This window comes from Eleginops maclovinus, chromosome 13, assembly GCF_036324505.1.
Source record: "Eleginops maclovinus isolate JMC-PN-2008 ecotype Puerto Natales chromosome 13, JC_Emac_rtc_rv5, whole genome shotgun sequence".
In the NCBI taxonomy this organism is placed as follows: Eukaryota; Metazoa; Chordata; class Actinopteri; order Perciformes; family Eleginopidae; genus Eleginops; species Eleginops maclovinus.
This window is the reverse complement of record NC_086361.1, coordinates 21,399,161-21,412,245: the sequence shown is the minus strand read 5'-3', so window position 1 is coordinate 21,412,245 and position 13,085 is coordinate 21,399,161. Positions and strand designations below refer to the sequence as shown.

Here is a 13,085-nt window from a genome sequence, read left to right as displayed (position 1 = left end):
CAGCGTCTTTGATGTATTGGAGATTTACATAATCCATACTAAGTAATGGGAAACCCGGGTATTACCGCCCATATGTTCGGAGGAAAATTCAGATGAGGACTTATTGACCCTCGTGGAGGAAGAGCTTTTTGACGTTGAAATGAGAGCATCAACAGGTTCTCTTTGGGAATAAACGCTGCCTGAGAGGAGAAGCAAAAGGGGGAAACGAGTGATAGAGCATCGAGCTCTCCAATCAGTCCATGACAAGTTACAGATGGACAATCTGCAAAAAAACAGCCACTCTCCAGCCCTCCTTTCTCATGTTCACACACATTAACCCACGGCTATCACTGTCTACATGCTGCACATCATCAGGAACTACACCACCAACAATCCCTTTTAAGATTAAAGTGTGTATGATCACCCAGAGCATGACAGCTGAGAGTGCAGCTTTTATCAGCCTCTGTGCAGAATCAAACAAAGCACACACATGCTATTGTATGCAAATGCACACTTGAAGACGCCTCAATCCCCACCGTATCATTTCCTTCAGGCAAATGCATCGCGTCTAAATCATGTATGATTTGCTTTCCCGTGCTCTGGGACTATTTTGTTTGAATGTGTTAGACTAGTCTGGCGATAAACACCTATTTATTTTCTGAATACATGAATAAAAAAAGTCACATGCGACATAATGGATAGTTTAAAGCGAGACGCTCGATGTTTTTAAGCACTTCTCCATTCTGAGAGTTCGAGCTATTCTGCATATACAACATGTTTCTATTTAGTGAAAGGGAAACATCCACGATGCATATTTAGGGGATTTATTTTGACACACGTTGGTTATGCACATCTGTGGATTTCTGTATCAGATTCAGAATCAGAAACAGGTTTATTGTTAAGTAGGTTAGCAGGAATTTGGCTTGGTGCTTTTGGTGCATACACACACACACACACACACACACACACACACACACACACACACACACACACACACACACACACACACACACACACACACACACACACACACACACACACACACACACACACACACACACACACACACACACACACACACACACACATTCATTCCTAACTATATCCTAAAGGTTTTATAAAGGGATGGTTGATCTTCATGACCAATATCAAATATGCTATGCCTAAAAGATAGATATTTTACATGACTGCTGAGGGTGTATTCTGATCTGTGGAGCAATACAGAGAAATCTACAATCTCCAAGATATTTTGAGCCCCTTCAATATCCAGATTTCTGCTCCAGAAAGTGAGGCAAATTAGCAAATATTCACCGAACTGAAAACCTGACCTAACAATTCAGAAAACCTGTTTAAAAAAGTAATTATCTAAATAAATATAACCAGCTGGGGGGGCTTCATGGTCTTATCTATTATTTAAATGATTTCCCCATCTGTAGTGTCTCACTTTTAACAAACACAGGATCGTTTTAAAGCATGAATTAAAGCATGACCTGTAATAATAATCAGAGTTAACGGCAATAGTTTGTTTCACGATGAAAAACCCTTATATTTCAGATGTTTCTGTTCATACCGCACTCCCTGTTAGTGGCCTTTTCCTGCAGGCACATAAACTGTATATAATGTGTGAATGCAAGTCAAGGGATCTGTAAGTGGCCCTTGCTGCTCAGCGTAATGGAAGCTGTGACTGGCAACAATAGGTTGAGAGAAAAAGCAAAATACGGCGTGTGACTCATCTTCATGAAGCGCTGCCATTAGAAAGAATGGAGATGAATTTATCTGTGAGGATGAAGTCATGTGACTAGCGCTACAATACAGAAGCATGTGTCTCCACTATTATGTACACAATCATGAACTCTATTCAACCCAATGACTCCACCTTGACTCATGGAAATCATGTCTGTGATTTCTAAGTAAATGATTGTCCTGCTGCTGCAGGAATCATTTACTTAGTTTTAAAAAATGTTGTGTTTTATGGACAGCATAAGAAGTGATTGGTTTAACACCCGACTCTGCAGTTCCTCTTCTCTATTCAGAGAGGTTTTGGCATATTAGCTCATTGTTTCAGTTCTCCTTTTCCAGTAGCAGCAAGCGTACGTTCCTAACTAGCAGAAAGTGGAGTTATCAAATGCTAAGCCAACAACGATTTTACTACAGTGTTGGTTGCGTCTAAAACAAGCTAAATGCTAACTGCTAATCAGCTAAAATGAGAAGGAACATTGGCATGATATACGTAAGGTCGCCGGAAACGCAAATCGTAATGAAGGCTAATGTAGCTCTGTGTGTCTTGGATGAGTAAATAAGCAAACCATCCAGTTGTGACCACGCATGGTGAGAATTGAAATGGAAACAACTACGAAACCAGTTTGTTAGGTTTGGGTGTTTTAAAGTATGTGTTCAGGTTTGTTAATAGACTTTGCATTCATATTGAGATGAAGCGTTCGGGGAGTAGTGATAGATGACATGAAATCAGGCTTTGGTTGAATGCAGACAGAAGGAAACAGAACGCATAGGCCTAAAAATGCATAGTCGGACCAAAGAACCGACAGTGATTTGGCTTTTGTTGTCTGGAGAACTGGCTACTTGTGACAAACTGTGGCCCTGGATGTTTTCTCTCAAAGCAACTCCTTTCTCGAGTGTCAAGTCTATGAAAATGAGTAGAGCAAATTAACAATCTTGTGTTTGTTTGAGCCGAACTCTTTATTCTACAGACCGATTCCTCCTTTGTTTGCATCATAACTACAATGGCCGCTACAGGTCGTCACATTATGCTTTTGAACCTCTAAAGGTAACCTGGTTTACCAATAAATGTGAGCAGGACAAACAAAGGGGCTAGGTATAGAGGACACTACCTTAAACATATGCCACGATAACAACTATTACTGGCTGATACTTTTCAAAGTGGTCGATGGCCTTTCGTTAAAAATGATATATCGGTTAGTTTAGACATTCAAGTTCAAAGTGACAAAACGCAACAGCCTGTAAAACATGCAATTAATTTCTAATTCTTGGAACAAATTTTTCACTTAATTAATGTTTGTAGTAAACATGGGGTTCATTAAAAAAGCAATTATGTGTTTGTCTGCCATTCAATACAGTTTTAAAAGAGCTGCTCCCCCTGATTACACTTTATTAGTGTGGGTTTCAGGAAGAGTTTCCCTACAGTTTGGTTGACGGTATAAATGCTGTTTCAGACGCTGTCAGGTCTGAAAGTAAACCCTGAGGTCTTACAGTAACTTAGAAATAAATAAGGAAGAACTTTGGCACAATTAGTGATATTGTTCAAAAGCATAACTGGCCTTAGATTTAAACAATATTTAACACCTTCAGTTGCTAGGCAGATTAGGATGAATGATGGTAAATATAATCAGCCCTTAAATCAGACTGTAGTTCACCTGCAGTAAATCCAGCAGCTACCCTGCAGTATACAAAGCCATTCAAACTAGCTGCACCTTTACCAGCTCTGAGAACACTTTAATGATCAATCATTATAAAACATATCAGAGATATTATTCTGAAATGGACCAATCAAACAATGACTACTTTTACTGTCGCTACTTTAAGTACATTTAGAGGAGAGTACTTTCTACTTTCACTGGAGGAACATTTAGAATACTTTTACTGTGACAGAGTATTCCTACACTCTGGTACTTCTACTTTACTCAAGTACAAGATCTGAGTACTTCTACTTTACTCAAGTACAAGACCTGAGTACTTCTACTTTACTCAAGTACAAGATCTGAGTACTTCTACTTTACTCAAGTACAAGATCTGAGTACTTCTACTTTTACTCAAGAACAAGATCTGAGTACTTCTACTTTACTCAAGTACAAGATCTGAGTACTTCTACTTTACTCAAGTACAAGATCTGAGTACTTCTACTTTACTCAAGTACAAGATCTGAGTACTTCTACTTTACTCAAGTACAAGATCTGAGTACTTCTACTTTACTCAAGTACAAGATCTGAGTACTTCTGCTTTACTCAAGTACAAGATCTGAGTACTTCTACATTAACTCGAGTACAAGATCTGAGTACTTCTACTCTTACTCAAGTACAAGACCTGAGTACTTCTACTTTTACTCAAGTACAAGATCTGAGTACTTCTACTCTTACTCAAGTACAAGACCTGAGTACTTCTACTTTTACTCAAGTACAAGATCTGAGTACTTCTACTCTTACTCAAGTACAAGACCTGAGTACTTCTACTTTTACTCAAGTACAAGACCTGAGTACTTCTACTTTACTCAAGTACAAGATCTGAGTACTTCTACTTTTACTCAAGTACAAGATCTGAGTACTTCTACTTTTACTCAAGTACAAGATCTGAGTACTTCTACTTTTACTCAAGTACAATATCTGAGTACTTCTACTTTTACTCAAGTACAAGACCTGAGTACTTCTACTTTACTCAAGAACAAGATCAAGTACTTTTCCCACCCGTGAAGTAAGGCTCAGAGATTAGGGATGGTAATAGTTACTAAAAGTACATTTTTGGAACAATTAGAAGAGCTTCACCTTTTTGTGATTCTCGTTCCTTTAACAATTACTGTTATGTCGATTTCCCAGCAAGATGTTTGCCTCGACATCGGGAGAAATGTAGATATGTAAAATTGTCCCTATAAATAAGCACACCGTGATCACTATCCCCCCCCCCCTCCCCCCCGCCGATCAGAGTTGAGTGAGAAGAATTTGCGCTTCACATGCTGTCTTCACTAAGTGTCACATAAGGTGCAATTATTCACAGGTATAAAAATAGTCAATTTGTGGGATGAAACTGGATGGTAGGGGGGGACAGCTGACAAGTGCTAACAGTGTCACAGCTGGGATCCAATTTCAGATATTAAGCTGCGCTTTTTTTTTGATAATGGTGATGAGCATATTTCGCAGATTAGAGTTCCCTAAAACTGCCTGTTAGCAATAAGACAGGGAGGTGAGGCCTCCAGCTGTAGGTTACACGTTTATTTTTAATCCTCCACGAGTAAGTGTGTTTCCTCAGATCAGCAGTTGAAAGTGCACGCTTGAGATTCTGCCTTTTTTCTATTTTTTTATCCTGCAGCTATTATTATCATAACTACTATTGCTCCACTATAAGTGCTGTACTACTGCAGCCGCTTCTATTACATCGGTTACATTTTTAATGGCACTGTCTCTGTCCGCCACACATTCACAGACAATACAGTACTGTTAAAAAAAAAGGGTCTTCTTCTGCCTGAGAATCAGTCAGTCTTTAACAAGGACTGAGAGGCAGACAGATTCAAATAAACTCAGGGTGAAAACAGGTTGTGCAAGCTGTGTGATTTATTACTATGAGAGGTGCTTTGTTTCCTTTGTGCTGTACCTACTGTGAGGATTCAGGAGTTTCATTTGACCGTGAGATGACTCAGCAAAACCGTGAAGTGTCAAATGATCAGAAGTACTTTGTCTGACAATGACACTACGAATAGAAAACTACAATTGCCGTCATTTTTAAAATCAATGATATCATCTTTAATCAACATTGCGAGTCAGGTCGTTTGTTTATTGAGTGCCTAATCGTTCCTGGAGAGATTACTCCTGCAGAATTTGGAGAATAAACTTTGCGTGTTGTCGGAGAACGCTGTGGAAACTTCTACACATTCTGGACAACGAGTCTCACCCCCCTGCACGCCACACCGGTGTTCAGCTGTAGACTGAGACCACTGAAGACCACCACAGGAGGTCTTTCCTCCCATCAAACTCTATAACTCCTCCCCCTTCAGTGAGGAGAACTTCCACACCACCGCTATGTGCAATACAAACACCCTTACCATCATTACAAAACTCTCTCTGCTTTATATCATGTTCAATATCAATGATAACGTGCAATTATGTTTCTGTCACTGTCTTCTTTCTTTTACGTTCATTATCTGACCGTCTAAGTTTCTTGTAGTTGTTTAATTGGCTCTCTTTGATTCGCTGTTAGTGTTATTATTATACTGCTGGGTTTATTGTCTTTGTATCTCTGGCACATCAATATCCTCTGGGATGAATGAAGTCCTCTCTTATCTATTTTCTTATTTCATCACTTAGTTTGAGAGACTATATTTACACACTTTAGCTCCATGTTAGTGTATTATGTAAGAAAAAACCGTCACATTATCAGAGTTTTCTTGTGTGAAAATAAAATGTCACTGTTCGGTGTGCAGCTGAGCAGCTGAGCAGCTGAGCCGGCTGTATAAACAATATTTTGGGGTAAATAAGGTGCATTTCTTTGGTGAGCAGATGATTGATGTGTGTTTCTGTACACACACACACACATTCACGGTCCTGAGGCTGGCTGCACTGGTTCATTTCTCTTGAGGTTTCTGGTCTGTCCTGTGATTTATTCTGCTGTAAGTGTACACGGCCGGTGATGACACACCGTCATGTGGCTCGGCATATCTTAATAGATATCTCTGTACCATGTTCACTGTCCCACACCCAATTTGATTAGTTTCCACAAACAGCTCATCGTTGACACAGTCCAAATTGTTTTCCTTATCTGTGCGGCAGTTTCAGCTGCACGGTGAAGCTTTCGAATCCCCCACTTTCAGCGGTCAAAATAAATGTTGATGGAGTGCGGAGGAATAAATCGAGCTTCATTATTTCTGAGAGGGAGGTTTCCCTCTGAGGCTTCAACAGGTGAGAGTATGAGGTGATGCATTTCATACTGTCAGAGGAACACTTCATCTGAGTATGATATTCAAATGATGGCGCCTAAAGACATGAGTGGACGGTCAAAGCGACCTGTAAGTAATTCTGAGTGTTGAAGCTGCTATCAGTGCTAAACGAAATCGGCCTGCTTTATGAAGTGACATCACTATGTAACACGAGCGCTCTAACACATTGTACATGAAAGGCTACGGGGCGGGACATCCCTAAGCGGTTGACCAATCACAACCGAGCCGGCCAGCAGACTGGGCTCTGGTTTCAGACAGAGGGTGAAACGAGGTCCCTTTCTGTCTTTGAGAGATCATGATGTTTTGTGTCATTAGGTAAATATCAACAAATCACAGGAACAGCCGAAACCAACAATAAGTAAGTTGTCAATACTTCCCCAATCCTCTGTTTTTGACCTCACTCCCGAACCCATTTGGTCCCTTTTGAAGATCTGACTCTCTTTTTTTGTTTGAATGGGTCAGGTGTTTGCTCCAAATGTTCAAAAACATGCTTACATTTTCAGTTGACGAGCTGGGAACTGTAGGTCAAATGTTACTCAAACAGGAAGGCACTGTGCATTTGTTAGGGACTATTTTCAGCTGCGGATTGATACACGTGTTTGTTTCAGGTTTCACAGCATCAGAATGTGGAATTGTTGCTCGAGTGACATCAAATAACACTATTAATTTGAATTCATCCGATGCAAATGTGCAGATTATTCACATGTCTAACAAAATTGGAGCTCCGTAGCCTAGAGGAATAACATATCAGGCCGGAGAACAGTACGTGTGAAGAGGTCATTGTTGGTTTATGGGGTTTTATTGGGTTTGGTGATGATAACAAAGAGTATAGAACATCACCTGACGTGTCCTTCAAGATAACATATGAGGTTCTCTTTATGTTTTGTCAATATAACAGTGACAAATATTTTCCCATTCGGACCCATGACAACATGGCAAATTAGTCAAACTGAAGTCCAATGCAATGAACCCTTTATTTACATGATCACAAGTCTGCAAACATGTAAATCGCCCCCTCAGAAACTCACTCTGTTAGTTTATAATTACCTGCCTGCACGTGTTGATCTAGAGAGCACATTTAGTGAGGTTTAAACACAATCCTGATGCTATGATTATGACCCACTTCCACTTATAGGTCACACACTATCCACTATTTTGTTTTATTCTGTAATTTGGGCTTTGCAATCAACAAGATAAATCACACATGTATTCTATTTAATATTCCACACCTTCATACTGATTGTACATATGATATCTGGCATTATATATTTCGTTTTTGTTTATATTTTCTGTATATTTTTGGTCCTAAATGTATATTTTTTACTTTCATTTTAAATGCTATTTTATTTTATTGCATTGTTATTACTGTGCCTTGTTGTTATCCTGCTGCAACGGGGAAAAAAAACCCAAATTTTGATCAATAAAGTAATTCTATTCTATCTCGTCTATTCTATGTTCTGCAGGTTTTTTAACCATTTAAATATATATATACCATTTATATTGTAAAAAACAAACAATCTTTCTATGTAAACTTAGTATAAAAAACACATTTCATTACAGTTAAACAGTAATTTAGGGAAATGTAACCACAGGCCATCAGTCGCATGATGCTGGATGTATTCTCACAACTGAATGAATCCAAACGTAATTTCTGTCCTGTCCTTTTTCAATCCTCACTATTGCATGCATCCACATACTCCATGCCTGTATACTGTGACAGTGAAGGTCTGACTGATCGCTGTACTTTTCTACCCCCTGTTAAGAGTATGCTAATGCATGGAGCCCCTGTTTCCTGACAGAGGAGCAGCAGTGAATGTAACCACTTCACACAACATGAATATTACAATGGCTCTCGTTTCTGTAGCCTGGAAACAACAGCGGCTCCACACTCACTGCTCGCTGCGGTCGACCCTCTCTAAGTGTTGCCTGGCAAACTGGAGGACAGGCCGGGTGCATTAGTTCCCCCACGACACTGTGTAACTTCTTCAATAATGGAGGGACTGTTCTCAGTGTGACCTCTGCGGGAAGGAGAAGTTCATTTTAAATGTCCTGCCACTTCGTTTCAACAGTTTGGACATTTAAAATAAGGAAATGAAGTCCAGCTTCATCGGGATTTCAGTGATTAAAATGCAGGAGGAATGTGGTTTGACTGTGGAGCGTAAAGGAGAGGAACTCGTTGCTCCTGCAAATGCATCTTTATGACGCAAATGCATCATCGTAAGGCGCGTCAAACTGATGTAATACACAACCCCTTTTTGGGGGGAGAGGGGGTGGGGGGGGGGGGGGAATCATAACAAGTAAATGCATTTATGGAAATGTCTCGATCACCAGCTCTTACAAAACAACCTTTTTTCTTGGTAGGCACGTGTTGCAAAGCCACTTGTTTGCAGCAAAACTACAAAACGATCTAACCCTAACCCGAGGAGCACACATTTAGAGGCTGGATGACATGTAGGTGAAGCAGCATCGGTTTGAATGGTATCACTTGATGAACTCTCCGAACTCCTGAACCCGGAGAAGCTGTCCCTTCAGCACCACAGAGCCTCGTCATCCTCCACATCTCCTCTCTACTCGCTTTGAGAGTAAATCTCGACCCCCGAAACTCGTTTCACTGTCAGCCTTGCTTCTGCACCTGCATCTCATTTACGCAGCGTCAAAGTTGAATACTCACGCACTACAGCTGCACCAAAGGAAATAATACATGTGTGTTAACAGTGTTCTGAGAGCGTTACGTCATTCTTTACTGTTAGTTAGTATGAAAAACATCATTTGGTGGTGTTTGACACAAAGCTCCAGCGAGTACAGCTCCCTTCAGAGCAGCGACTGCAACATGTTGCGTACAAACTTTATCCTAAGACTTATAGAAATGTGTGCTTTTATCTTATAGCTGCCTATGGGCCGTTTTACTGCCTTGGAAATGTTACTGTCATTCTCTCATAATAAACCATGTCCTGTTGCGCCACAGCGACATTACACCACCTGTAGTGGTTACGGGGTTATGCTTTAAGAGACTTAGAGACTCACACTTACCTATGGTGGTGATCACCGTGATGGCAAAGTAAAATGACCCTGCGAATTTCCACTGCACCCCGGCTCTGTGGGGCTCTGCCTCCATGATGATGGTCTCCAGCTTGCGGTAATCATCCTCGCTGATGTTATATTTCCCCTGGAGACGCTTCTCCTCGGCTTCCAGCTGCTCCTTTTCCCGCATCTCGAAGTCGGACTCCAGGGCGTCAAAGACAGCGGCCCCGACGAGCAGGTATGTAAACGTGCAGATGATCAGGGACAATGTCCGCACGTTTTGCCGCTTCATGGCCAACAGGAACCGGCGACCGAGGGGCTCATGTCCCCTCGGATTCCCCGGGAAGGCGCAGCAAGCGTGGGGAAAACTGTGTGGACAGCGCCTGGAGGAGGAGGCGCAGAAAGGTGCGCTCCGGTGATCGCGGTAGAAATCCCCCCCTGCCTTGTAGTGACAGAAGCCCAGATCCTGCTCCTGGTTCGAGGAGAGACACAACAGACTACTCGATCGCCTGGACCAGGAGCCCTGCAGCCGAAAGACCCTGCGCAAGACCTGCCCAAACCAAGTCCTCCCGGTGCGCAGTGCCATCAACAAGCTGCTTCCCAGATCGCCTGTTGGTCTCTGCGCTCCACAAGTGAACTAAACCGATGTGAATAAAAATGTTCCAAAATGATCAGAGACAAATCCTTTTTTTCTCTGCTGCTCCTCTCACTCTGATTTAAAATGTCCTGCAACAAGACATTTCTCTAAGTTTCAGCCAAACACCAACCTGTTCATTGTAGCCTCATCAGCATGCAGGCTATTTTTAGCAACACATTCCTCATATAGAGAAGGAACAAAAATCCAGTTTCAGTGAAATCCTTAAATCTTCCTCCCTAACAGCGGAGGACATCCTTATTAGAAATGTGCTGAGTCGTCGAAAACACGGCAGGGTCACAGAGCACCGCGGAGGAACATCAAGTTGGGAAACTCACACAGATAAAACATCACAGCGTTTTGTTCCTCTCATCTGCTGCTTTATTCCTGGATCACCACTTGTTGGAGGGCTTTAAAGTAAGAATCCAAACATGCAACGTCGAGAACAAGCTCCATGGCAAAGAAGTTTCCCCCAATAGATAAATATAAAATGATAATTAGCAGAGAGAGAGACTTTAAAGCGAGCTACAGAGCGCTCCCTGCCCGCAGTGGCACTCATGCTCCGCTACGCACGTCCAAACCTCTCCCGTTCCGATGACTTTAAACTGATTTAAAAAAGGAAAACAAAGGAAACAGAAATACATGTGTCCCCTCCTCGTGCGGGGGCCTCAGATCTAACCATGCGTGTCACGAAGTGCTCGTATTGTGAAGGCTCCACATCTTATGTCTCCACTCACTCCAGACTCTGGTCGGTGGGCGTTGCTCCTGCTGTCTCTGAGCCTTTTCTCTTTCTCCAAGTGTCACGATTCATCTAGGATTCTGGCCTGAGTTTCTGTCTAAACTCTTTCTTCTTTCGGGAAATAATATGGTGCTGGGGCACAACTGATTTCATCCCCCCACCCCCCCTCGACCTCTCACAGTGACCACTCCTCCTCAGAAGATGGACTTTGACTCGGACGGTCACAGGAGTGCTTTTTACGTTGCAGAGAGGAAGCGCTGTCCAAGGTGCTGAAGGCTGCAGCCTGATGCCCACCACCATCCCGATGTGCACTGTGAGGGTGCATGCAACAGGATGGAATACATATAAATAGATGTTTATAGACTGGAAACCTAACAGGGCCAAGCTCCAGGATCACAGTGTAGAAACTGTAATGGAAAAGTAGTCAGGTCTGCAACCCAAGTCATGGTTTTAAAGGCTTGATTATGTGCTGGATGACTCGAGCTGAAATGAACATCTTATGTCACAGGCTTATCTAACATGACATATGCTTACATAAAAGTGCAATAGCCAAAATAGTTCAAGTGAGTTGCAGCATTAAGAAAAGCATTGGTAAAAGTCGACAGATCTTTTAGGAAAATAATGATAATTGTGAAGAACAATCTGAAGTTTGAAAAGAAAATAGAAAGGAAGAAGAAAATGAGGGACACAAAAGTGTGAATATTTAAAAGAAGATGATCAGGGCCACATGAAGAAGGAGTTAGAGTAATGAGAAAACAGTGGGACATTTTTAAGAGTCACTTCTGATGTAGTCTGTGTGGTCTACAGTCAATTTATTCCACAGCTGCAGTTGTCAATAATCAAAGGTTGACATGTGTTTTGAGGAACAGCTGGAATATGAAAAGATGAAACTTTTGAATTACGAAGATACTTCAAGAAAACCACCTCACCGGGTTCACCCACTTACGCATCTAAGGGTCAATATAGGGAGCATAATGGGAAGTATGGAAACACAGAACCACTCAATTCTCAGTGTGAAGCAAATATTTTAGAGAAAAACTGTAACACGTCTTTACAAACTTTAACTAGAAACTCACTCTTTTGCCTCGTAACTGATATTCAATGTTCCTGTGTTGAGAAAATCCTCCCATTGTGGCCCCCTCATTAAAGATTATCTGACCATTATTTGAGGGGGAAATAGGCCATGAAAGTTCACATACTCATTATGCTAAGGACCAATGAAGACTGGAAATAACATCCTCCTATGGGACAATACCACTCTGTAAATATTGAATAGTCTCGTGGCCGCTCACCCCTTCGACCTGATGCAAATGCTTCGGCTACTGTTTTACTTTAACTGGGAGATAATTAGAGGATAAATCCACAAAATCAAACCCTGGACCGCCCTGGTGAAGAGCCGGGGCCCAAATCTAATATTTCCCTTTATACTTTGTAATCGTTGCCTGGAATATAATGTAGAAATCCCCCAGTTTGATATTAGAGGTGCAATGTGTAAGATAATGAAGATAATACAACGTGGAGAGGTAGCAGTTTTGATGTTCTGATAAAAATGTGTATTTATTTTGTTGTAAAGATTTCTACAGAAATGAAGCAGCCAGTATCCTGTCTTTCAAACCCATCACTATACAACACCTGCGCTTCTATTGGCTAGTGCTCCAACACGTTGTACGTGATAGGCTAAGGGGCGGGCTCTTTGCGGTTGACCCATCACAACAGAGCCAACCAGTTAACCAACCAGAGCAGACTGGACTCTGGTTTCAGACATATTTTCTATTTCTTTCAGAACATTACAGTTTTACTCTGATTTTGATTTTTTGTTGAATAATTTCACTTTTCTCTTAGATTTTCACTTATTTTCCTCGAAAATTTCACTTTTAACTCAGAATTTCCCTTTTTTTCTCAGGATTTAGACTGGGCTCTGGTTTCTGACAGAGGGTGAGGCAGTATGAGAACAATAAAGAGCTTTCTGAAGATTAAAGCATAGAGACATGTCCCAGTGGAGACACTGAAAACAAAAATACTGTAGTAGTTTTGAG

General features: G+C 41.4%; 1 protein-coding gene across 1 annotated transcript in view; it reads right to left on the bottom strand.

Moving 5' to 3' along the window:
* The window catches only part of kcnk9 (potassium channel, subfamily K, member 9), a 35,038-nt gene extending 24,776 nt beyond the window's left edge, over positions 1 to 10,262 (bottom strand). Inside the window, exon 1 of the mRNA XM_063899807.1 lies at positions 9,686 to 10,262. Within this exon, the coding sequence (XP_063755877.1) occupies positions 9,686 to 10,262 (577 nt within the window). The remainder of the gene's footprint in view (positions 1 to 9,685) is intronic.
* Between the last annotated feature and the right edge of the window lie 2,823 nt (positions 10,263 to 13,085).